The sequence below is a fragment of the Capra hircus genome, chromosome 27, assembly GCF_001704415.2.
Source record: "Capra hircus breed San Clemente chromosome 27, ASM170441v1, whole genome shotgun sequence".
NCBI classification, from domain to species: Eukaryota; Metazoa; Chordata; class Mammalia; order Artiodactyla; family Bovidae; genus Capra; species Capra hircus.
In genome coordinates, this window is record NC_030834.1 from 29,736,975 (window position 1) to 29,764,184 (window position 27,210).

At 38.7% G+C, this 27,210-nt stretch overlaps 1 protein-coding gene across 7 annotated transcripts in view; it reads left to right on the forward strand.

Moving 5' to 3' along the window:
- The window catches only part of SORBS2 (sorbin and SH3 domain containing 2), a 204,350-nt gene extending 178,922 nt beyond the window's left edge, over positions 1 to 25,428 (forward strand). For 6 of the 7 annotated variants that reach the window (XM_018041890.1, XM_018041891.1, XM_018041892.1 and 3 more), the window contains 4 exons: positions 881 to 1,084; positions 16,725 to 16,774; positions 20,810 to 20,916; positions 23,285 to 25,428. In XM_018041890.1, coding sequence (XP_017897379.1) covers positions 881 to 1,084; positions 16,725 to 16,774; positions 20,810 to 20,916; positions 23,285 to 23,346 — 423 coding nt within the window. In that variant the 3' untranslated portion in view covers positions 23,347 to 25,428. Of the gene's footprint in view, positions 1 to 880; positions 1,085 to 3,843; positions 4,621 to 6,409; positions 6,605 to 16,724; positions 16,775 to 20,809; positions 20,917 to 23,284 lie in introns of all 7 variants that reach the window. The other variant, XM_018041889.1, reaches the window with a different exon arrangement.

Sequence of the window (27,210 nt, forward strand, 5' to 3'; positions counted from 1 at the left end):
TGGAGTGGGTTGCCATTTCCTTCTCCAGTGCATGAAAGTGAAAAGTGAAAGTGAAGTTGTTCAGTTGTGTCCAACTCTTCGCGACCCCATGGACTGTAGCCCACCGGGCTCCTCCGTCCATGGGGTTTTCCAGGCAAGAGTACTGGAGTGGGTTGCCATTGCCTTCTCCTGTAGAAGGTCCTAGCATTACCAAAGCCAGGGGTTTTATGAAAAACATTACTGACCACTATGGCATGGCCACCCACCAGTCAGAATGGATGCTGGTATTACACCGTCTTGATGCAGACCAAATGGACGTGAGTCCTGGCCACAGCTATGCATTATTTAGGATGCTAGCTATGCCCCATCCTGTTAGCTTTTACTCTTTCATTACTATGCAACGCATTAGATAAAGAAGAAAAAATGGTGCACTGTCTAACTTCATCCCTTCCAGAGGTTGCTTTCTGTAACCCTTTTCAGACACACCGTCACCGCAATCTCTGGTGCACATTCTGAAGTTCTGCCCACTGCAGCTCATCCCCTTGAGTCTGTCAGTGATCAGAGGATGGTCTTGTCACCGACACACTGCAGGTTAAACTACTGCACTTTCTGAAATAACTCACACATGACATTTCCCACAGGGCCAAACTGAACATGTGTAAAGCCCAAGTATCCTCAGGAAAGATTCTAATAAATGGATGATTACACTGTATATATGTTGATGACCTATAATTTAGGAGTGATCTCTGGAGGCTTTAGTTGCATTCTCCTAACAAAAACAAAACGCTCAAAGTATAAGACTTTCCCAGGCAGAAAATTGTTATTACAAAACACTGACAATTATAACTTTTTATGTTATTGCATGTCTATTTCTAACGCATTTTCCTATTATTCATTACAGGGAGATAGAATTATTCTTCTTAAAAGAGTTGATCAAAACTGGTATGAAGGTAAAATTCCAGGAACCAACAGACAAGGCATCTTCCCTGTTTCCTATGTAGAAGTTGTCAAGAAGAATACAACCAAAGGTGCTGAGGACTATCCTGAACTTCCAATACCCCACAGCTATTCCAGTGATAGGATCCACAGCTTAAGTTCAAATAAGGTAAGAAGACATTCTAGCATATTAGTATAATACTTGGGAACTCAGAGTAAGATAATTGGTACATATTAGGGGATTAGACTACAACATCGTATCTATGGCAAAGTGAAAGATTTACATGTTGCATTTCTAAATGTGAGTGCCAGGTCAAGTCAGTGTAATTTAGTTTTTCTTATGGGTGCTAGCATAATGGGTTAAGCTACACAAAGGGAAATGACATAAAGAATCTACTATCTTAAGAGGAGAATTTTCTTTTAGAGGGCTAAGGCTGTGCATTTTATTTATTCTACTTTTCTTTGAAGACTGGGTTTATGAGCAATTACTCTCAATCCTTTAGCATTGGAGAGTGAAAACAGTTTAATACTTGCTGATTTTGACTAGTAACAAAATTTTCCACAATCTTCTTTAGTATGTATACTTCGCTAGCAGAGCTCAGCATTTAGATAGCAATATCCTTCCTTTGGTAGTTCCTACTGATAAAAAGAAAAAAATCTTCATCTCTGTATTAAGTATCTGTCTTATCCAGCATTCAGTCATCTTAAAAGAATTCCTGGGTAAATTTCAAAGTGACCGTTCTTTCAAATAAAAGGTTATAAGAAAGAATCAGAAGAAATTTTTCCATGAAGTCTTAATAAATATTGGCAATGTAGTAGTTTAGATCACAACGTTTTGATATTTGTTGTGAATATGATTTAAATGTATTTTCAATTTCCTAGGTTTTTCTTAGGATATCATATTCTATATTTTATAAGTAGAGATACGTACAAATTTCACTAATAACTAATTAGTCTTTTATTCTCACTGCTGGGGAAAAACACATTAAAAAGCTTATGTCCATAAATTTCAAAAAATATTTAACAGTTCACCAACTGGAGTCTATACTATGATGTCACTGGCTAAATGAAGGAAAATCCTTAATAGTTTTGAACCGAATCATTTTCAGAAAAAAAAAAAAAACTGTAATGTACTTCTAAACCATGACACCCAAAATAAACTAAATGTTAAATATCCTATTTTCTAACTGATCTTGGTAAATAGAGAAGGGAATTCATTGTGATTTATGAATCACTCCAATCACATTTCTTTAGACATACTATCTTTATTTAGGAGAGGTTCAAATGTAAGTTGGTATTATTTCTGATATTTCTGCTTTTAGTAGAGTAGAATCCAATTTAATACTTTTAGAAGATAAGATAATTATATGATACTTGTACTACAGGTATATTTTTTGTGATATAGGTTATCTCAGGGTACTCGATTTAACTTGAAGCAAGCCCATGGTAAGGCTAAGCACTTTGAACCCATTAACAAGTATATTAGTGCCTGTGGTGGTAATGGCATTGGAGTGGTAGTAGTAACAGGTGGTAATGGTGGTGGTAGTAATGGTGTAGTTGGTAGTCATGACAATAATGGAATTTAAAGACCTTTCTTCCTCAGCCATGCCATATTCCTGGCACTAAAAGGTGCTATGTAGCCTTTAGTCTTGAATCTTCTATAAGGATGCTCATAAATGTTTTGTGATGCTTTGTCTCATTTATCCCACCCCACGGTGACGTGACATCACATTTCCTTTTTTTAAAAAAATCTAGATGAATTCATTAAACCCCATTCCTCTTATAGGATAGAAGTTAAAATTAAGTGCAGAATGCACTGGGCGCTGATCCATACTAAGGCCCAAGGACCAAGAGTGCTGAGTGCACCAGTGACATTCAAAACAGTCAGCCAGAAAGGGCAATCTCTCCTAAAGATTTTTTTCTTTCCAAACCCCAATCATCTACTTGGAAAGAGCCAAAGTAAAATGTCTTTCGCCAGCCTCTCAAATACTTCACATGTGTAGCATATAACATTCCTCCTACTCCAAAAGCAATATATAAATGTATTAGAATGTTCCTAAGCACATGTCAAGAACAACTTTTAATGAATAAAAGTTCTGTTTTGTTCAGTACATCCAAAATGCAGTGGTAATATTAAGATATACAGAAGTATTTTTTTGTACTTCAGGAGATTAAGTTTCGTAAATTAGACCTCCACTAGTTTACATAAAATGTCAAGCTTTTGAAAAAGAGAATGGAAGTCCTACCAGAAATTTACTCCTGTTCACATCTTATGCTCCCTTTCTGTGTAAACATTTACTGTGAATTTTTGTAAACTCTGAAGTAGTAGTTATGTAAGTTCAGTGTCATTTTGATCATAAGTTTCTCTTCTTAAAAAAATCTTTCTCAGAACTTACTCATTTAGAAATGTGTTAGCGTATAATGATGTAAAAATATTTTATGCTATATGTTATAATTACCTCGCAACCGTAAGTGAGAAAATGATGAAAGTTCAAAAGATTTGGCACAGGAAGAACACTAAACAAATTCTGGGAATAAAAAAGGCTTAACTGTTGGTTTTCATCCTACATTAACATTATTCCAGAGTTGTTTATATTAAATCAATATCTAGAAACCTATTTTCAAAGAAGTAGTCTGTTAAATCTCTAAATAATTTTCCTGGTATTATAATCTCTATCACAGTCTTACCTTGTCATTTGACATTTAATGGACCCTTTCCAAATGCTAGCATAGTTCAGATCAATCTTTAATTAATATGCTAAGGATTTTATGTATTTAAATTCAAAAGCTATCGGCCAGTCTACACCATAGCATAACGTATTTTTTATATTCACCACCTTGTCTTTCTGCATTTCTGTCTCTGTGTTTTGATGCATCATTTTCACTTTCACGTTTTCTGTAACGTCATAATCCCTGCTCATCTCTAAGCTGGCTTCCAGTGAACCACGCCCCCCTCTCTTGCACAAAGCTTCACGTGACCCAGATAGCGACGCTCTCCAGGGAACCACCCTGGGGTGGCTGTCCCTGCCAGCCAAGGGTGCACTGGTAAATCCTTCAGCCCCAACACCGCCTCATTTTCTGGACAAGTTCTTGGATGAATTAGAGAAGCTTGGTGCTTTAGCTTTACCAGCTGACCCAGCCAAACCAGATACCCCAGAGGAGATCAGCCTTGAGATTAAGGAGGACCCCTCCACTCTCCCCCCATGGCCGCGAGCACCCACACCTGCCAAAGCCCGCTCCTCTCAGCTGCCTTTGCTCCACTCGGCTATGACCTCAGCTGCAGCGCGGCCTCAGGAGGCCACGATGCTCCCGGATTCTAGAAAGACACCTCCGAACAAGTCTGCAAATGTGACCAAAATGAGAGAGGGCTCCGCAGGCCCAGAGAAGGTACTGGTGGTCCTAGGTGATAAGTTTGTGACCTCCGCACACCCTGGCCTGGGTCCCTTGCCCCAAACCCTCCCTGTCATTGGAGAGGAAGATGAGGAAGTCTATGAGGGGGTCAGGGCAGGCAACCGAAGAGGGCTGGAATCTCAAGATCCAGATGCCTTGTGCTGTGGCCGTGATGGCACAGAGGTGATGTCACACCTGCACATTGAAGAGGAGGATGAGGAGAGAAAAGATGACTGCCCAAGATATCCGATAGCCACCCTCACAGGCCCTAGGGCCCCTAAGGAAGACAGCAATGCAGCGAAAACCAGAGATGAGGTATTTTCATGTTGCCTAATTCCTGAAGAACTAACCAGTCTTACTACAATTAGCTAGGACAGTTAATCATATTAATAAACATCAATTCTGACATTGTCTTAGATGGTTTTCACACAATAAACACAGCACCATGTAGTATAAGGGCAAGGTGGAAGGATGGATGAAAAACACATCAAATTTTAATAAGATGATATACGTATGTATTGTTATTCTGCTATTCATTACTATAATTCCATATTTAAACATTTTTATAAAGTCTAATTTTAATATTAATAATAATAGTTAATATTTGAGGTCTTATGGAGTTTCAAATAGTTTTCTAAGAACAATACATCTTTACTTTTCAAAACTCCAAGGGTGGGTAATATTATTTTCATCCCCACTATACAGATGAGGAAATTGATACACAGAGAGAGAGAGATTAGTTCACCTCCAGAGTGTAAAAACTAAATACCATTTCTTTGATATAACAGCAGTCTGAAAAAGAAGGAAGGAAAAAAAGAGAAAGACAGAAAAGAAAAATATATATATACATGCCAGTTCCCTTTCAATTCTCTCTGAAGACGTAATTTTTTAAGTTGGTAACTACTTAAGAATTGGGTCCTGCATATTCACCTTACCAACAAAGAGCCCTGGGCAATGATTTTAATCAATAAAGAGAGAAATGCTCTAAATATTTAAGCTTCTTGCAAGCTTCTCTCTTCTAAAAAAGACAAAAACAAAAAACTTGATATACCAAATATTTAATCTGTGAATTAGAAAAGCAAATGTGACTATTGGCAAATATTAAAATTATGAGACCAAATCAGTGAATCATATTCTGCTGCTAAGCAAGTCACTTTCGCCCATAGCTCCTCAACTTAGAAACCTTTTAAAATGACAGTTTTTTTCCTTGTGCATTTCATTTATTTGAAACATTTTTCCATCATGAAAATCACTTTTAAAACCTCGTAATTTCCTATTAAGACCTTACCAATAACAAATGTAGAGGTATTTGGTCTATATGGGGTATTCTTGGGATTAAACGATGGTAAGTGTCCATTAGGTCACTGGACAGCCACAAAACCCTGAGTCTTGGCAGTTCCCCAGCCAGGTGAGGAAATGTCAACCTGACAAAGAACCCAGCCATGCCTGCATTTGTATAAAATAAACACACTTTTTAGCAATAGAGATCATTCATTGCAGTAAATCAAAAATATTTCTAAGTCACTTACTTAAATAACTTATTTTCCCTTCAATTTAATCAGTTTTAAGATGGGATTAGATATGTGGCTTGGTTCCTAGGAACTGCTACTGCAGGCTGTAGGCAGCACCACTGGTATGGTGTTCAGGAAGTGGGTGCTGAGTTTCACAGCCAGTTCCCAACAAGCACACACAGGCACAGAGGCCCTAACTTGACTAGCTTTGTAACAAACCTACTCTTCATAAATTGCGATCTACTTCACAAGCAAGTTACAGACAGTCATTGCAGGGTTTTACACTTTTTTCCCTTCATGGTTAGAAGGCCCCACCTCACAAATACCTTATGAAATTGTAGACTATGGGAATGCTGATCTCCAGCCCCTCATATCAGAAAAATGAAACTGATCAAACCCACTGGGAATTTTGAATCAAATTCAGAAGTTAGTGCTTTCAAAGCAAGAAGTTGTCATAAATGTCACACACCCAGGGTATGTAGTAACTTTAAAAATATTTAGGTGTGTTGGGGGGCGGTATTCTCTGAAAAGCATGTAACCTCCTCATTCTGGACACAAGCATAATTGCATCTTGTCTTTCCTCAATATTTAAGCCATCTTCATTCTCTTCGGGACATCGAACGTCTACATCTTTTCCCAGCTGTCTGCTTTCCTCCCCTCCCTTTCATTCCTCCTTCGCCACTGTCTCTGACCTGGTCCCCACATTCTCTCAGCCTACCCAGCCCTACTCATCTCCGCTCCTCCCTAAATACTCTTACCAACAGGAGATAAGTTCACCACAATTAAAGGTAACTGCATCTTGAGTGTGGTTTATTGCATGTCTTTCAATGAACTTCATTAATTAAATGTATGTCTTTAGAGTCATGTTGTCTTACAAGATCTAAAAAGTCATTCAATTTTGGTTGCTAACTTTTAACATCATTAGCATGGCCTCTGTCTGAAAATTTGAAAGATATATTTGCACAGCAGCTATACTTAAGAGTGAGGAGAAAAACAAGCTAAACTTTGTATAGTAATAAAATGTGATTGTTAGACTTTTTCTTTTTTAAGTTGAGGATCAGCAGGAGAACCATCCCCGTTTAAAGGCATCAGCTATATGCCTGTCATCTTCTGTTACATCTTAGTGGGCTCGTTGCCTCCCAAGTTTCCCAACTAATCAGCAGGTTCAGCAGAGCCTGAGGGTTGGATGATCTTCGACACTGACTGTCTTGAGCCTTGTTCTTCCACAAAATTGCAGGAAACTAATGAGGATGTGGGAAGGAGGTTTCTTTTGTAGCAGTTAACAAAGCACCCATCTCTGAGACTTGCAGGCCAGCGGGCGGCTCTGCTGGTGTTTAACTCCCTCTTAGGACACCGTGATAAAAGATTTTTAACACAATTAATAACTGACCTTGGAAAGACATTTAATGAGAACCACAGCATGAAATCAATCCATCACAGAAAAGTTTTACTTCTGTGTTCAGAACGATCCTTAAAACCTTTTCCTTTACACAAAAGGACTTCAGATAATGACTCATCCTCGCATGCAATCTTCTCCACTTGGAATGAGAGCCTCTTCAGATAAGGAAAAAAATGAAGCAAAACGAAGGCTCTGGTAGGGTCATGTTTTTGAACTAATAATAGAAAGCACCAACACCTAAGAAATGCCGTTTATGCAGTCTTCCAAACCCCAATCACCAAATCTATCTGCCAAAATAGTCCATCTATGTGAATTTTATCTTACTTAGAAAAGGAATCTTTGGAAGGTGAGGGGGGTGGAATGTAATATATTTTAAAGACTAATTGTTCTTTGCCCTTTGAGGTTTTATCTTAGCTGGCAGGAAATAATTAGGAAATTTTTAAAATAATAATAATTCTTTAGATAAGGTCTAAGACTAAGAATTTGCCTTCTCTGTGTGTGTGTGTGTGGTTTTCTTTTAGAGCCAAAATATTTATTCCTTGCCTTTCCCTACCTGTTCTTCAGCCAATTGGTTAGCCAATAAGTGGGCAAGTAACTTGAAAATCGGAGTTCTCTAATTTAGAGAGATGGAACACTCACCATTGTAGTGTCAAGGACAAAACCAGAATTTAAACAGGTTTATTCTCCTGCAAGAACCAAGCTCATCTCATACATGCTGTATGTCTCAGTTCATGAAGTGATATGAGACCATGGAGATATTCATAGTAACTATGTTTTCAAAGAATACTTAAATAATTAATTCCAGAAAAATTAAGTTATTTTTCTCCTTTTATCTCATATTTGAGAGCAAATGTTAATTTTAATCCCCTATTGAGTTTTTTGAGACTCTAAGTCAATTTTTTTATTCATAGAAAGAATACAAGTCAACTGAATTTATGCTTGTAAGTGTAGATACAAATTGAATCAACTACAAATTTTAGGCCATTATTATGGAGAAGGAAATGGCAACCCACTCCACTATTCTTGCCTGGAGAATCCCAGGGATGGGGGAGCCTGGTGGGCTGCCATCTATAGGGTCGCACAGAGTTGGACACGACTGAAGCGACTTAGCAGCAGCAGCAGCAGCATTATGGTTTAATCCACATCTGACACAGTAAAAATTGATGTGAATCCTTTAAGAAGGCTCCCTAGTTCTCTTGTTTCAAGAATGTTAAAAATTATGCTCGTTACAAAGAAGAAAAGTAACCTAGCACTAAAAACAAAGAGAAAATAAAATGGCAATAATGTTTTAGTAGGCATAGTATAGTATGTGTGAAATCATTATAACATTTTTATCAATACTCATCAACCACTATTTTACCTAACCCATATTAATTTAATGCAGTTTTATTCTTCTAAAGTATTTTCTGAGAAAATATGTCTGTCACATGCAATGCAAAATCATTTGTAAAAGATGCCACTACTTTATAGATTATAGAAGACTGAAATGTACATATAAAATAAGAATTTGATATATAAATCAGAATCCAATATTTTTTCTAGTCTTTGAGCATCTTTTTTAAAATAATGCTTTTTTTTGCAAAAAAGAATTATTATAATCCTCAGCTTGGATGTAAGTTGAACTTCCAATTCTATGTAAAACTCTTTTGTAAAAATCCATGTAGCCCATGGATTCAAACTGCAGTGGAGGTGCTTTGTAAAGAGATAGAAAAACTCTTTGTTTTGTTTTTTTTCCCCAAGAAACTCAGTTATTATGGTACCATAAGGAAGTCTCCTCACCTTAAAGCCATCCCAGCAGAAGGTGATCCCCTTGAACACAGTTTCCAACATGAAATTAAGTCCTGATTCTTCCTAATATGTTCAAATGATCTTTCCAGCTGTTTATCCACATCATTCCAGTGCTACTTTCTTTTTCTATGACTCTTGATGTTTATAGAAACCTCGTATTAGTCAAGATTGGGGCAGCTGCAGTGCCAAAAAACTCAAAATAATTAGGTAGAAGTATATATTTCTTATGCATAAATGTAGGGCACCCAGGATTGCTATGTTGCTCTATATTTATCAGGAGACTCCATTTTATTTTGGCAAATCACCATGCTCAATGAAAACCGTCCAGCTGGTGGTCCAAAGTGGCTGCAGCAGCTCCAACAGTCCCTTCCTCAAACCAGCTAGCAGGAAGAAGAAAAGAGGGGGGGGAGCTTATGGAGCTTATGCTTTCTTTCTTGAAGGACATTTGCTAGTAATTGCACGTATCCCATCTGTCAGAACTTATCACATGAGCACATCTAGATACAAGGAAGGCTGGAAAATAAACTTTATTCAGAATGGGCGTGTGCCTACCCGACATTCAGGATTCCATTCCTGCGATGACGAAGAAGAGAATGGATATTGGATAATGTGAAGCATTCTCTGCCCCAAGACTTAAAAGAAAAGTGCCTGATGCATTTCATCCCCAGAGACTGAAGATAGGAGGTCAATCATTACTATTATGAGATTTGAGAAAACCACATGCTTTTATTTAAAAGTCCTTTAGTCCTGCTAAAGTTCCCATAGTACAGTACAGTGTTAATCACTCGGTCATGTCCAACTCTTTGTGACCCCATGGACTGCAGCCCTTCAGGCTCCTCTGTCTATGGAATTCTCCAGGAAAGAATACTTGAGTGGGTTGCCATTCCCTTCTCCAGGGAAGATCTCCAGGGGATCTTTCCGACTCAGGGATCAAACCCTGGTCTCCTGCATTGTGGGCAGATTCTTTACCATCTGAGCCAACAGGGAAGCCCAAGGTTCCCATAAGCCAAATCAAATACTAGACAACACACTGCTGGGTTCAGTCCATGAATGGACAGAAAATCAGACAGGCACACAAGAAAGGTTAGCTTTTTCACTGTTGTATTAAAAAATGTTACTTTGAAGGAATATCAAAACAGTTACAATGTGTTGGGAGTTAGAACAGCATTCTGAATTATATTTCACCATTTCCTCCAGAAAAGCCATATTTTATTCGTATGTGTCTTACTAGAAAGTTTGCCTTTGACAAATGACTGACACCATCTATGAAATCTGATGGATATTAAGTGAAATGTCCCTGGATCTTACCTTGGATCTATTCAAACAAACACAAAGAAAACAGGTCAGATCTGAGAGTCTCTTGAAACCAACCGTTAAGCGTTTCAATAGACATAAACTTCTTACAGGTGCATATTGCATGGCCATGCAATATTGCATTCAGACATCTATACCAATTTCCCTCCATAAATGTCTCTCTGCTCTGCCCGTGAGTTCCTTATTAAGGCAGCAACTGATGCTTGTGTAGTGAAAACTCTGGGCCACCAGGCGAGCTGTCTGCGGACCGTTAACCTTCTGGCTCTGTTATTCGGGAGTTTGGCATGCTGTGTGTGCATGGGGGGAACAAAAAAGAAACCAGAAAGCTCCTCTGAAGTCTGGATAATGAAGACGAGAACTAATCAACTTCTTATGGCTTTTCCAGGCTGATTTTAAAAGCGAGGTATTTGTCCTGGGTAAGCCTCCGCGTAGCCCAGTGATGTCCAGGAGGACCTCCGGCTCCCCTGTCAGAGGGCTCGGCGGTTCCCACAGGGTAGGGTCAGAACGCCCCGCCTTGAGCCAGGCTCCTGGCCACCCCTCCGCCCTCAGCGGGCTGGCTCTTCCTTAGTGGTCATTGCCATACTTTGCCAGGGAAGTAGGACTGGACGTACCCTTGAAAGGAGATGATCTATTGATGAAAAGCTACGAAGTCAGATCAACACGGAAATCCTATCCTGCGTCTGTGAGCAGTGTGCTTCTCCTTTATGCGCGTGTGCAAGCCTGCCAAAAGCCAAAAAGACGTGTCCCGATTCTCCTCGGTACACAAAAGGGCGTGGCGCATGTTGTCTTCAATGCCCCCATCTCGTGTGAATCACCGCTCTCCCACCGCTATTTTTAGTGCAAAGAATAAAGCTGCTGCCAATCACATACTGAACTTACACCCTTCGGGGCATGTCTGCTTCTGGGTGGTTCAGTTTATTTGGATTTCCTTTAATCCATGATCCTTGTTGTAAAATATCTTCTTGCTTTGCTGGCATGTGCTGCCTTCGCTCCATGACCCTTCAAGCCAATGCTACTTCTCTGGGTTCCAGGGTCTCCCAGTCTCTTGAGAGCTTTTAATGAACTTAAAGGTCAGATTACATTCCCTTTGACTATTTGGTTCTGTAGCATTAACAGCCCTTGAAAATAAATTGATTCTAACTGGTGCCATCAGTTCTGAGAATGACAGTGGAGGAGTTTGAGAATTTTCATCTCTGCGTAAGTCAGTCCTCTCCCATTTCTATTTTAATGGATGCTGGTCCAATCTCACATGTTTCATCCCATGATGAAGTTGTGGTTCTGCGGGCTTTTAAGGGCTTGATGGCAAAGATTTCCTTTTCTGTTTTTTAGAAATGTAGATACTTCTCTGTGTTTAGGCCATTTTTGTGCTTTCTGCTTTGCATAATAAGACCTGATTTTGCTTCTTTTGTTGCCATAGCGAATGAGGAATGTTGACTAGGAAAAAAGTCTCATGGAAGGGCTTTCCAGAGCCAAAACAAAAAGAAAACATTTTCCAAAATTAATATGGCCCATCCATAAACCTCCTTGGGTCAGTGAGATGGTATGCTTTGGGTCACCTTAAGTTTTTTCTTTGCCAGATTTTTACATTATGTGCTTATATGTTCTATTATACATGTTTGTATGAAACACAAATATTCTATATTCTTTAGATTTATGAAAAGTTGTATTTTTGCAATTTAAAAATAATTTAAATATTAAAACAATTGTATAATGTAAGAAGAAAAATATATCTATAAACATAAACATGGTACTGTTATTAAGAGAATTTTTTTTCTTTTTTTTTTAATTCTGCTTGGAAAGTACCACACCTAACATTTTCCGGTGGAGGGGGTGGGGGGGATGAACTCTAGAACTGCTTATAGCTCTTTCCAAGATTTTTCCACATTAGTATTTAAAGTAAAGCTCAATATTTATGTAAGAATTATCTAATTTTAGGACAGACTTATTATCTGAACTAGAAAAGTATATATTTTACTGATACCAGAGATTCTAGGATATTTCAAACCAGCTTTCTTATGAGCAGTGGTTTGTGGTTAGTTCTGGCTTCGAAATTAGCATGTGTTTAAAACCTCTCTCTCTTGTATCTGCTTTTGACATCACTAAAAAATGGCTACACTAGGAGAGAAAAAAAAGATTGCTACATTGTCAAGGAAAAAGCTAATATTTAGGATTCTACAAAAATATCATGTTTCATTGAATTTTCTAATTTTTATTGTGCTCTTAAGACTCACTGTGAAGTGAAAGCCACTTAGTTGTGTCCAACTCTTTGTGACCCCATGGACTGTAGCCCACCAGGCTCCTCTGTCCATGGAATTCTCCAGGCAAGAATACTAGAGTGGGTTGCAATTTCCTTCTCCAGGGGATCTTCTGACCCAGGGATCGAACCCAGGTCTCCTGCTTTGCAGGCGGACTCTTTACCTATTGAGCCACCAGGGAAGCCTTGAATGTCACTAATGTATCTGGTTCTATATTTATCACAAAACCGCTAAGAAGTTTTGAGTAATAGAAATGCCTGAGCAGATAGTGAAAATACAAATGAACACAGACCAAAAATACTGGTGGCTAAAGACCGATCCTTTCTCAGAATTTAAAATCTGAGACAGGTCAGAAACAGAGATGAATATCTATTCCACATCGCTCTGTGGTCTTTAAAATAGCCTTTCAAAATGACTCCAGGCTGAAGGAACTTGGCGAGAGCTGTCCAAAGGCATTAACACTTTTTAACATGTTGCTGCCGTTACTCACCATTAGGTGGCAATAGAGTGCAGACACAGGTCTTTGCCTCAAGCTTTGTGCCCAGTTTCAACATCAGGAGGGGGAAAGCAAAAGACAGCCTCCCACAACAGTTCAGTTGAGTATCCACACAGAACATAAACACTTGCCTAAAGGAAGAAATTACGATGTGACTTTAATAAGCCCACACTATCTATTCCATCATAAAGGAATCCCATTTCCACAGATGTCTTTCCCTTGTTACCCATTCAGTTGTCAGAGAGCTGTGACAACGGACGTTGGTTAATTTCCAAGTGTCTCCATCACATAATAGCAATTAATTGTAAAACAATAATTAAACGTCATTTTTCAGGTCAGTAAACTAAAGCCCAAAGAAAATTTCTTAATACCACAAACAGGTAAGAAGAAGGAACTGAATTATAATTTTGACTCTCTATATTGGATTAAAGATGACTATAGTTAACGGGTAACAAGGGAAAGACATCTGTGGAAATGGGATTCCTTTATGGATTCCCTAAGGGGGACATGACCTAAACCATCACTGTGTCTGACTCCTTGATTTCAGCAATAAAGAAACTGAGGTGCATATCCAAGGTCACACAGTTAGTCACTGCCAACGCCAGAAAGACACAAGCGTGCCCTCACAAGTACCTATACTGCTCACTCCTCTGTTGACCAAATACTTTTAAAATAAATTATTTCAGTTGGTGTAACTGGTTCCTAGGTATCCAAACTGGTTCCCAGGTATCCACATTCACATAGAGATGAGTCCTATCAAAGGTAACCTCAGAAGAGTTCTAAAACTCTCTATTATAATAGATACCGAACTTCTCTGCTAATAAAAGCTGTGATAAATCCTGGCCTGAGTATGTGAACAGTATAGAAAACTAGTGATTCAGGAAAAAAAAAAAAGTGGGGGTGGGTTCTTTAAAGGATATGAAGGAAGTATTGGGAAAGATTGGTTAAAAAACAAGGATGTTACTGGCTGACACACCCAGGAACGTGAATTATTAAGACACAGAGGCCCCTGGAATTAAGGTAGCCACATGATTCTGGCAAAAGCCTGACTTTCATAATTAGCAAAGAGATGGTTCATTTAAATGATTTAGGAGATGAGTTGAATTAAAGAAATTAAACTAGGAGAACTATAATGACAACACTGGAAAAGTGCTATATGGGATGTAATAAGTAAATTTTTTTAATGTTAACAATCTGATTTTCAAGTTGTATTCACATTTTAACAGAGGCAGCAATGAAATTAGACCAACCAGTTTAACCAAGCACTGATGCCATGATGTAGAAGTGAAACTTTTACTCAACTCAAAAATACCAGAATGGTTTAAAAGCGTGAAAATAGGCATGCCATTTTTAGAGCACAATGAAATATATTTTACAAAACATTTTCTCTTAAAGCAAGAACATATACTATTTTCTTATAACTTTGTTATGCACTGTAAATGGCGCTGTGACTTTTTGTGTGTGAGAGAATTAGTAGCTATCTTGGTATGAGATTTGAAACATGGCATTTTAGATGTTCTTAAGTTGCATTTTTAAATGTAGTATTTTTGAGAAACTAACACCAGCATTTGCAATATCATGTGGCTTGAATGCATAATCTTTGGCCTGAAATCTTACTCCTGGAAATGTGTTCTAAGGAATAGCTCAAAAGAAGAAAATACTCTTTGTATAAAAATGTTTATAGCTTTGATATTTATGATAGTGAAAAAGGCAAGATCAATCTTAATTTCAAAAGCAAAACAGAGAGAGAGATGACTAAGACAATCAAAATAGATATATATACATATGTGAGGGAACATTATTCTGCAGTGATTTAAAATGAAAAAGAAGGCTGAGAAAAGGAGAGTGGAAATTATTATAAAACATAAATAGCAACTGATAAATACAAATCTTATTTCTGCACAAAATTATATAAGATATATATGTAATATATCATATATATATGATTGAACAAAAACTTGAAGGAATGTAGTCTTAAGAATGACTTAACTTTACCTCTTCATTTATTTAAATTGATTTAGTCTTAATCAATCTTTAAATAGTATATTTTATAATTTTAATAATAAATACATTGTTAGTTATTTTATATTTATGTACAGGCTAAGTATTATACTCTTAAGCCATACATGTGTCCAACAATTTTTATCCACTCTTTAATCTAACACTTATATATTCCATGCATAGACTGTTGAAATTTCTAAGAATATTGCTGGTAAATATTAGGTTCCAATTAACTGAAAGCTTGACGTTTTAGTAGTGTAGTTCAGTTCAGTCGCTCAGTCGTGTCTGACTCTTCACGACCCCATGAATCACAGCACACCAGGCCTCCCTGTCCATCACCAACCCCTGGAGTTCACTCAGACTCACATCCATCGAGTTAGTAGTATAGTAACAAGCACCTAGTCTTCTATGTGAGACAGACAGCTTGGATGGGAAGGGGATGGATGAAGAATGCAGGAAGGGAGCAGGTTATAGACTTGTAGACTGAAAGAAACCCCAGAGTCACCCTCCATCCTTGAACCAGTGGGGTTTCGATGGACAGTTTGCAGGGGGGAATTCCCAGTCTCTCAGTTATGCATTTATAACTCCAGGATCCAGGAACTGACCCTGAAGTCTAATGTCAGGGATCTAAAATCTAATCATCAATAAGGAATCACTTTTATAATTGCCATGCAATTTGTCATTCAGATTCTGATTTATCTCATTTTTACCACATAGCCATCATTTATTAGAGAATGGTTTTGAAGTGTGTTGTAAATGAACTGTGACGCTTTTTTCCCCCTCTAAAAGGTAACATTTAGACAGTTGGTATAAATGACATCGAGTTTACATATTCAAGAAACGTGTTAACTTTCATTCATTGAAGTATTTATGTGGATATATGGGATTCAAAGGCTTGTCATTTCCAATATTATAAGTATCTATTACAGATACTGGTCTTGATGCTTAGTTTAAAAAGAAAGGAAACTCTTTTGAGAGTTCAGTGCACTGGGAATTTCTACCAATATTTCTCTTCTCAGGTAAAATGTTACGTGTTACCTGGATATTGTTTGTTACATGCAATTTAAAACTCTCTGTTTTCTGTTTTTAAAAATGCATGTGTTTCCTCCACACTGAGAACAGAGAGTGTTAATTCAAATGTAGCATGGCATGTCTGCCTCCTGACATGTTCCTCTGTACCGTATGTGAAAATGTTGTCTGTGAAGGAAAAGTATATTAGAATGAATGTGGATACTTTGCTGTTAAGACTACATGTGGTTTATTTTTTGCTTGTTTGAGAAAATGCTGAAGAATAAGGTTGAATGAAGATGTCCAAACTCCCCAGTCTAGTTATTTGGTGTCTTATGTTCTTGCCATTGTTCCTGGCCTTTGAAAAATCAATGGGACTGAGTCTTCCTTAAAGCTTGAGCAGACGAGATTGCAGATACGTTTCAAACATTTGAACTTTGGTTATTTCAACTTAATTTAAAGCACCCTTCAAAATATTTTAATTATGAATCCTGTAGAAACCCTTTATTTGGTTTTTCTTTTCTTCCTCTTGGTTTTTTACAACAGGAAATATTAAATGTCAAGAAAAGTGCCATGCCATTATCCAAATTATCTTTTAATTAGTACCAATTTAAGCACTGATTACATTGAAAATCATTTCATTTCAGCCACAGCGTCCTGTGTTTACTCATGAAAACATTCAAGGTGGGGGGGAACCGTAAGTATTCTTCTTATCTTATAAATTTGAGACTAACCTTGACCCGCAAAATGGACCATTGATGTACCATGAGCGAGGATGATACAACTTTGCGCATGAAAGAGACCAGAGTAACTAACACGAGATAAGACCTCCCAGATTAAGAGTAATTGCAATAACTTCCATCTTTCACAACAGAGAACAGAAGCTACTTTTGAGAAAAATCCATGATTTTGCAAAGATTGATTTATGCACTAGAAAAACCTTCCAATGCTGTAGTGATTCCTAAGATTCATGAATCTGTCTCTCTCCCTGTCCTACTCAGCATGCAGATTCTAGTAACTGCAGCCTTAAAGACATTGAAAAGGTTCTAACATTGTTTTTATACATATTTGAAAAGCAAGAGAATGTCAAAGTAGACCTACAGTGATAAGTTAGTGACATAATTCCGAAGTTCCAGAATGTTGGAAATGTCAGTCTTAAAACATGCATTGTTATTCAGTTATGTGATGTTTACACAAAGGACCAGGAAAATAAATGCCTTTCACACCTTCTTTCAAATCCCCACCTCCTGATACTAAGTCAAACCAATCCTGAAGGTGTCACATACTGTCCTTAAGGTTGTCTTTCTGTACCATTTTGCCCAAGGGAGACATTTAGAGGTTATCCACTTCTGTTGGCTGTTGCCGCTCTGAGTCAGGAGCGAGCCCCGGGGAAGGCGCAGTTACAGGGCTAAACCTTGTCGGGCTGAGCTGAGGATACATAGTGCGCCCCCTGCTGGCTGGCCAAGTTCCACTCCCCTCAGTTCAGTTCAGTTCAGTCGCTCAGTCCGACTCTTTGCGACCCCACGGACTTCAGCACGCCAGGCTGGAGCAGAGCAATCCAGCAGGGCCTGGCGATCTCCCAGCCATTAGTCCCTCCTCACTGCTCACATACCTGGTGCTTAGCTAAAAGCACAGGCCTCAGAAACCATCTCTAACACCAAACTAGCTCTCACTGGGTACAGCTAGAAAGAAATTTTTGTTAATGAAAAGAAAAGGTTTGGAGGAACAAATCATTTAAATTTTCATTTAGTTGGGGAAAAAAAATTTAAGTACAACCCTTAAGTCTAAAGGTTGACTTTGTTTTCTTTTTTACACAGCTGACTATGAGATGAATCATAGAGACTAAATCCAAGACTGATTAGGTTTACTGCACTGCATCATCAATGCATTATATTAGCAGCTTTCAATCAATTTATGAATTAGGATATAGGTGATGTTACTCTGTTTCATGTCATATGGAGTTAATACTCACATGTGTTTATGAGCTCACAGGCGGGAGAAGGCACATTTTCAATGCCCTGCTTTGAACATTAGAAAAATTCTTTATTAAGTTTCTATTTGATTACAATGCCTAGTATAGCTTGTTGTTGTTCAGTCGCTCAGTCATGTCCGACTGTTTGTGACCCCATGGACTGCAGAGTATCACTTAATCTCTTTCATTCAAGAAATAGGTTTTGATTGAAAATAGGAACAAAATGTTATCATGTCACTCCAATTCAGAAGTATGGTAAAATATGTTACAGAAAAAGCTGCAAGTTATAGACAGAGTTTCATGATTGGCCGAGCATTTCCTGTTTTAAAGACAAATTTCTTTCTGAGGCATCCTGACCCCACCACCATCATTCATCTCACCAATACATCCTTCAAAACAGCATTTTTTTTTATTGTAATTTGACTGCATTTCCTGTCGTGCAACACTGATTTTGAAAGCCAACAGAGGCAGGAGGATTTCTGAAAGGTTTGTTAATGTTTCCATGAAACTTCCAATTTTTTTTTTTTTGGTGGTCTAATTAAACCAGAATGGTAAGTAAACTTTGACAAGCACACTGGTTTTCATCATGTTAAAGAGAAGTAGGAGTTCGTGCCAATTCTTTTTTTTTTTTTTTTTTTTTTTCCGCTCTTGGGACCTTGAGATTCTTCAAGCAGCTGGGATTTATGGCCTTAAATAGGCCTATTTCTGGGAGTGGTTGGAGATGGGCCTGGGTCAAGGCTGAAGCCTGAAGAGATCCAGTATTTCCCAAAGTGAGAGATGCAGTGTATATCCATAGACTTCACAGCCCAGGAATGCCTATCTCCCTCAAATGTGAGACCAGAAAAGGAACGGTGGTGAAACTAACTTCCCCCAGGGATGGACAAAAGATACCATTCCTCCACCTGAGCATCTTGAAATCAAACAAGAAAATAATCTGACTCCTCCAACCGGGGCTGGCCCCATGCAAATATCCAAATTAAGGAATGTTGGTACTCAAGACCTCCCTGTCTATTTTGCCACTGCTCTAGGATTTAGGTATCTTTCTTAGCCCTTCCCCACAACCAGAATCCTTTCTCCGTAGAAGACCTCAAAACCCCAAGTGGCTAAAAAGGTTGACCCAGAGAAAACAGTGTTAACAGGGGAAGAAATCCCTAACACTGGAGTTCCAGGCTTTGCTCTCAGGCCAGAGAAGACAGTGTTTTCTAGGTGAGGCTGTTCGACACCACATCTTATCAGGTCTTCCCGCTGTACACCTTCCTCCAGTCCAGCTCTATCCAGACTCCCTCCTCCCGCAACCTGAAAAGTGGGAGTAGCCAGTGCGGCTGCCTCTGATCTGCCACATGACATTTGAGTTCAGGTGAGGGAGCAGTTTTGTTCCTACCAGAGCAGGATTCTCTTGACTGAATGACGTAATCAAAACAAATCATTCTTGTTCCTGAGCAATATCCAATATTACCAACCTTTTAAAGTTGGCTTGAAAAAATCCAAAGTGCCCTGCAATGTAGTTCTTATTTCCTACTTTGGCAAAATTACATTAACTGTTAAGAAGAACAGCAGAAACAAATTCATTAACTTAAAAAAAAAAAAATCCCCCTCACAATACTGGCCATATTTTAGTAGTAATATGACATTTTCATGTTAACTGCATATCAAATGCTTCCTGACCCTCTAAACTGCTAGAATCAGTGTCCTTCCAAAATGCCAGTCCATATTAATATGCCTGCTATTTTATTACCCCAAATTCTCTGGGTTTATTACTGACTGATGCCACCAAAATATATGCTCTCAAAGAATTCAAAGAAAGAAAGAAAAGTGGCAGCACTCTATCAGTAATACTTTTACATACAGTTATTTCAAGAGAGAGTTTTTACATTAAGCACAATTTTTCCAGGACCTTTTAAAAACGAATTTATGTCTCTAACTCTACTGCTTGAGATCACCACTTACACGGATGCAAACTACGAAATTAAACTATTTTAAAGACTTCCTCCCAGTAAAAAAAAAAAAAAAAAAAAAAACACTTCTCTTTTATAGTAATTTCCACACAGCAATATAAAAGCTTTATCTGAGACATTTGGTACATCTCAATTTAGAATCATTTGAAAATTCCACTTGCAAGTTGCAGTTCCTTGCTTCTGAATATGGCTAGTTAAAACTATGATTCCTTCTTGTTCTTCTCGGCCTTTTGGCTGAGATTGCAGACGGTAAAGTATCTGTCTATGATGTGGGAGACTCGGGTTCGATCCCTGGGTTGGGAAGATTCCTTGGAGAAGGAAATGGCAATCCACTCCAGTACTATTGCCTGGAAAATCCCGTGGACAGAGGAGCCTGGTAGGCTACAGTCCATGGGGTCGCAAAGAGTCGGACACGACTGAGTGACTTCACGTTGCATAGCTGAAAAGTACACATACCACTTCTTTTATATTCTGTATTATTATTTAATGTCCAAATGATAGCTATCTATGACTGTACAATTGAAGTGCAGGTCGAATTTATAAATGTTAAAATGTTTTAATACAACTCATGAATATTAGAATCTTCCATAAATTTTCCTCATTGTGAGTTCTGAAATGCTGTTAGAGTGGTCTAATTCTTATGAAAGCTTAACTACCTCTAGTTACTTTACAACCTTACCAAAGACTTATACTATCTAATTAATATGTTAAGGATAGGCTCAAAGTAAAATAAATATTATATTCTTTCAGTAGTTTCATAGAAGTGCAAAATGTTTTTTTAACACATGCATTTGTCTTGTTTAAGGTTTCAGGCTCTGTATAACTATACTCCTAGGAATGAAGATGAGCTGGAGCTCAGAGAAAGTGATGTCATTGATGTGATGGAAAAATGTGATGATGGATGGTTTGTGGGTATGTGTACATTTCCTTTCAGGCATTTGACCATTTTATAATTTGCTTATGTTTGCTCCCAGGCATGGCTGGATGTGATAGTCAAGCTTTCTTTGATTTCATAATGCCTTTATCTTTCACACATACGTATGCATTATGTAATCCTAGGGCAACTGCATTTTGAACAGAGTTTAGTATTACTGCTTCAGATATATGTGGTTTCCTGCTGGTTTTATTTCCAAGTCAACTGAAAGAAGAAAATTTCTCTAAATAGCACCAACCAGTAAAGACTGAGATCTTAGAATAACAATGCGCTGTCCCCTAAATGAGAAACACGAATATTCTGTTCAGCACAGAATGCTGGTCATCAGCAGTGAGGATCTCATCAGATGAAACACATCAGAGAAAACAGATGAAATAAACAACTCATGCTTGACTAGGTCTGCTGGAGGTGCCCTTTGTTGTTGTTCAGTCACTCAGTTGTGTCCCACTCTTTGCGACCCCGTGGACTACAGCACGCCAGGCTTCCCTGTCCTTCAGTATCTCCCAGAGCTTGCTCAAACTCATGTTATTGAGTCGGTGATGCCATCCAACCATCTCATCCTCTGTTGCCCCCTTCTCCTCCTGCCCTCAATCTTTCCCAGCATCAGGGTCTTTTCCAGTGAGTCGGCTCTTCACATCAAGTGGCCAAAGTATTAGAGCTTCAGCTTCAGCATCAGTCTTTCCGATGAAGACTCAGTGTTGATTTCCTTTAGGATTGACTGGTTTGATCTTCTTGTTGTCCAAGGGATTCTCAGGAGACTTCTCTAGCATCACAGTTCAAAAGCATCAATTCTTAGGCACTCAGCCTTCTTTATGGTCCAACTCTCACACCTACTGGAAAAACCTTAACTTTGACCAGAGGAACCTTTGTTGGCAAAGTGAGGTCTCTCCTTTTGAATACACTATCTAGGTTTGTCATAGCTTTTCTTAAGAATCCACTGACCCACCTTAGCTTCAATATGTGGTCCAAGTAGAGAGAGGTTCCATTCTTACCACATACAAAACAGCCCCATTCTTACCATCTTGAAAGAAAACTAGAGGTTTTCTGAGAAAATTTTTGTAGACAAGAGTATCATACACTAAGTCACAGAGGAAAGAGATAAAAAGGAAACAGATGTAGGAAGATGGAGACAGCTGATGGAGGTATGAAGGCTTTCTGTAGACAGGCCAGCTGTGGGGAAATAAGGGAACAAAGGCCACATTAGCAGCCACAAGCCTCTGCCTCTGTTTATATTAATTCCCCACTGAGAAGAAGGGTAAAATGGCTTACCTGCGTAGGGATAAAGAAGATCAGTCATCAAACCAAGACAGTAAGCTCTAGAGGGTAAATGAGAAAGGGAAGTACAGAGACTGTGTTCACTCTACGTGAGCTGGAAAACCTAAGGAAGAATTTGGTACACTTGCTTTTCCAGAAAGCTTCAAAGGAATTACAGTATTTGAATCCAAAGGCGATCATGCATGATGGTCCTTTATGCATTTGGTTTTACTCCTCATATCAGAAACTTCCCCAATGATAGAACCCTCACCTGCTAACGGTGGTCTGCCTTTTTTTCTTTAGTGATTTGGTAAGTTGTTCAAATTTTCTACATTTTATGAAGGACCCTGGCAGGGCTATTTGTAAGTGAATGCTGTGGCATTCAGCATGATCTTCTATGAAATAACAGACCTGGGTGGTGATGGCATTCCTGATAAAGCTTTCATGTTACACTGTGCTAAGGAGCCGTGACAGACCTCCTGCTCAGAGAATCAAACCTTGGTGTGGGCCTTTTCCAGTCCATCCTATCCCACGGCCAGCCCCGTCTTTATTGAGAAGATTGTACCCACATGCATCTCCTCTTCCGCTCCTCACTCCTGTCTAGCAGCCTCAGTGATGGAGCCCCATGATACTCAAGTATCCTTGTTCTTAAAAACCCACCTCCTCGGCGAGATTGTCTCTTCCCTCAGACCTGAGCTTTTCTCTTTAGCCTGGTATGATGGGAGCAGTTGGATGGCATCACCAACTTGATGGACATGAGTTTGAGCAAGCTCTCCAGGAGATGGTGATGGACAGGGAAGCCCAGCATGCTGCAGTCCATGGGATCGCAGAGAGTCGGACACGACTGAGCAACTGAACTGAACTCTACTGAACTGATGGGAGCACAGCCTTTAAGCTTAAGAAGTGATGAAGGCATCGGGCAGTAGAGATTAGACTGCTGACTCTGTCATCCCATCCCTTCAGTGGGTCTCAGTTCTTTTCCAAACTCTGAGGGCTTGCTCTCTTAGTGAGTTTCAAGCCCACTTGAACTGATGACCTGATATCTCATGGTTGTTACCTCCCCCCAATTTCATTTATCATTTCTATTTTCAGGAACCTCTAGAAGAACCAAATTCTTTGGTACTTTTCCCGGAAACTATGTCAAGAGGCTGTGAATCACTCTCCTGGTTATTTATGCCGCATTTCAGCAGCACATCTGCATAACCTTGCCTGAGAGATCCCGCAGGCCTCCTGCTGTCATGCCTTCCATTTCCAACAGAAGTCACCCACCGTCACCATCTCCACCTGCCACCAAACCACCAGCAACTGAACTGCCACGCCTTGGGGAGATGGGCGGATTAGCCTCCGTGTGAACGTGCATATTCCTGCTTTCTGCTCTAAACTCGGAAAAGTGGATCTGTGGCATCAGAAAGAAAACCCTATGCTTAATAAGAGTTGAGCAGTTGAGGCAAAAAAATAAGTGTCTCAAGGAGGCTCCCTGGTCCACTTTGAAAGCTGTTCTCCCTTCAGGCAACCAGAAGATTGTTTCTTGCTACTTGCTGTGGTTCGCATTTTCACCTTCTTAGCTTGGCAGTATATTTTCCTTTCACAAGTTTGCCTAGTGTCCTGGTTTACACAATATGACAACTGTACTCCAACTATTGTTTGCCTGCACTTATCTGTTGTAATATGCACAGTGATTACAAAATCTAAAGTAAGAGTAGGAAAGTTAATTCGAATGAGTGTGATTTTGTTGAATTGAATGTGAGTTTCCAGTAGGAGTCTTTTCCTGCAGGTTTTTTTTTTTTGTACTTTTTAGAAGTGCAAACAATAAGTGAATAAGAGCCTTTGGTAATAATCATGAGAATATAAGAGGTTTAGCTAGACTACAAAAAAAATAACTATTGTGTTGTAAAGTTGCATTGCTATTTTATATTAAAATGTAATAATCAGCATAATGAACAATGAGCTCTTAGTGTTTTATTTATCTGATAAAAGTTAAATAAAAGCAGTGTTAGTGACAGGGGCAATGAATTATTCTAACATAGACACTTGAAAGTATGTGTAAGCAATATTCATAGGTAAGATTTCACTGTGTGTACACATACACATCTGAGATTGTATGAGAACAGACAATCCATATGCTATGTTGTACGTTTTATGGAAATGTAGAAGAATCTCACACATTATTTTATAGAAATAGAGTACTTTGGAAGCATCACAAGTATTAAGGCTGGTTTTAGTAAGGATTATGATCAATACAATTATTTTTACTATGACAATTATTTTTCTTCTCTGGAACTCAGAATCCTGGCTACATTTGAGGACAGGAATATGTTGAGCCTGATTTTCCTGGTGTGTGTAAACTATTTCCTCGGAATACATTAGGCACTTTTTAGAGACAATGTTAAATCATTCAGGTTATATTTTCTGCCCTGAAATAGAAGCCTACGAGATGATATTGGGACCTGAAAGATTTAATGTGGTTAACAGTGCCTGAATTACGCATACCCCGAGAACTAGCTTTGTATTTCTTATGACTTTGCATAAGAACTATTCATATTTGGATCTTTAGCACCTTATAGATAAAACTTTTTACAGCATTTCTTCTGTGGACAGTGATTGATCTTTTCACAATGTACGTAGACTCTAGAATTTTGTACATACATTTGTTCTTTTTTTTGTACAGACTATTTAGTTGTTGAGAAGACAGGGGAATTTCCTAATTTGGTCTTTATCCTTCATTTAAACTAAACTAAAACACCTTCAACAGAGCATCCTTTACATCTCCCACAAATCATTATTATGACTCGACAGTGCGATTCTGTAAGATAGCACTTATGCAAAAGTTTATGAATATAAGATTTTAGCAGCCAAACTAAAATGTATATAAATACTGATTATAGAGGAATTTCACTAGGAAGAAGGTAAAGAAACATCTTTGAGTAGCCTACCTTGATTATTGTCAAGTTCACAGCCAGCTTTATATTTTAAAGGCTTTGGGTTTGAAATTAGGTCAACTGCATGCGGCTTTGCTGATAAATGAATAATTACCTTTGATGCCATTTATGAGAGAAGACTTCAATATCTGTTGCCTGTCATACTTAAGAAAAATTAATGTTTCTACTCTCTGTATCTGATTTTAAAAGGAAAAATATTCATACCAAGCTTTTAGGTAATTGACTTCAAATTCTTACAAGCAAAGGTCATTGTGTTTTTCTTGAATAGACATCTAATAAATTTTGCTTGGACATATACTTCAGCTTTTCTTCTTGACATTTATCCTTACATGAATTGTGTATTTTATTCCAACCTGTTAGATAAACTCAGATAACATGCATTTGCTCTGTGTTCTCTTGACACACAAATGGAGAAAAGATGCATTTGGATCAGCTCAGATAAGAAATATTTTTTAAAACCATCACCAAAGCTCCTTTGCTAAATACGCTTTGGCTAAAGATTGTTCTTCAGCTAAAACAACACATTTGAAAATATTTCTGCCTCAAAAATAGCTATTTTTCTAAGGAGAAGTTAATTATAAGAAGTTGTAAGCTCTTTACAAATTCAACAATCTTCAGTTCAACATCCTTGCCCCAAAAAGCTTTATCACCATTGGCATGGCAAACTGTTAATACTCACAAGCACTCAATGAATCTCAAATTATGTGTTGCAATTGGGTGTCATTCCTTTATCTCAACAGATAGTAAGCAGCTAGCTCTCCCACTTGGATCCTTTCTAATAAACTGGAGTCCTTTCTGGCTCTATGTGCTTCAGCCCTCTTCCATATCTATCACTCACATACTCAGAAACACGGACGTTCCTCTGTTGGCAATTTAGTTATCATGTAGCTTCACCCAAACATCCACCCTGATCCCCTCTATTCCACTGGGTACTTTCCACCATGTATTAGCTTTCCACAAAGATTATGTTCCCATTGTATGAAGAATACACCCTGTATTATTCTTCCAGTCCCTGGTTTTGTGAGAACATTTATGGGTCATTTAACCAGGTGAATCTGATCAAATGCAGGATGCTGTTGGTGAACTTTCTGCAAGAGAATCTGCCAAATGATTGGCACTCTAAATATGTAAATCTGGGATTTTATAAACCACGTGCATCAAGATCTGGACTTCCTTGTCTCACTGGAGAATTTTATCATCTGTGCTCCTCTGCAGAATCTGTTGAGACGCAGCAGCAACTCTGTCAAAGCCCAAGCACAAGAATGCCTAAACAGGGACTTCCCTTCTGGTCCAGTGATTCTTAACCAGTGATAGATATCCGTGCTCTCAGTGCAGGAGGCATGGGTTTGATCCCTGGTCGGGATCCTGTATGCCACATGGCACAGGTGAAAAAAAAAAAAAAAAAGAATGAAAATAGTACAAAGAATTCCTAAACAGCTTTGCATTTTGCCCAGACTTCTGACTCAGCCATCCCGGCACTGCTGTAAGATCCACACTAGCCATAACCAGCGTTCAGCCCTCCTGCCATGCTTCCTCACTGTGGATGCCAGAACTCTGGGTTGAATGCTGAATTATTTTTTTTGCTCCAAAATTGATGCTTAGTGACCTATTCTGCTTGATTTTATGTCAATGCACGATCATCAATGAAATTCCTCATTTACGCCATTAACGGTTGCCTTGCTAGGTAGAATAGGATCCATTTTGTTGTGAAACCAACACAATAAGCCCCGTAGAGCACTGTCTCTACTCATCAGCCTCAGTGGGCTGCAGACTCACACCTGTGCACCAAGCAGCCAGCCGGGTCAGGGGAGGGGCAGCGGGAAGGGACCCTCTGACATTTTCTGTGCCAAATTTTAATCCCTCCTTTGCACAGAGGGGGTGGGAATGAATACACATATGCATGTCTACTTCTTATTTGATAAGAAGCAGAAAGAACCTGATAGAGTAACTGTCTGTTGCCATGATGACCCACGGCTTGATCTCTGTATGTAGGTGGTCAGTTTGTGTTGTCTGATCATTTCTTCCTACTGTTTTCCTGATTTCAGCCACAAATGGACCAGATAGAATAAGCACTTTGTC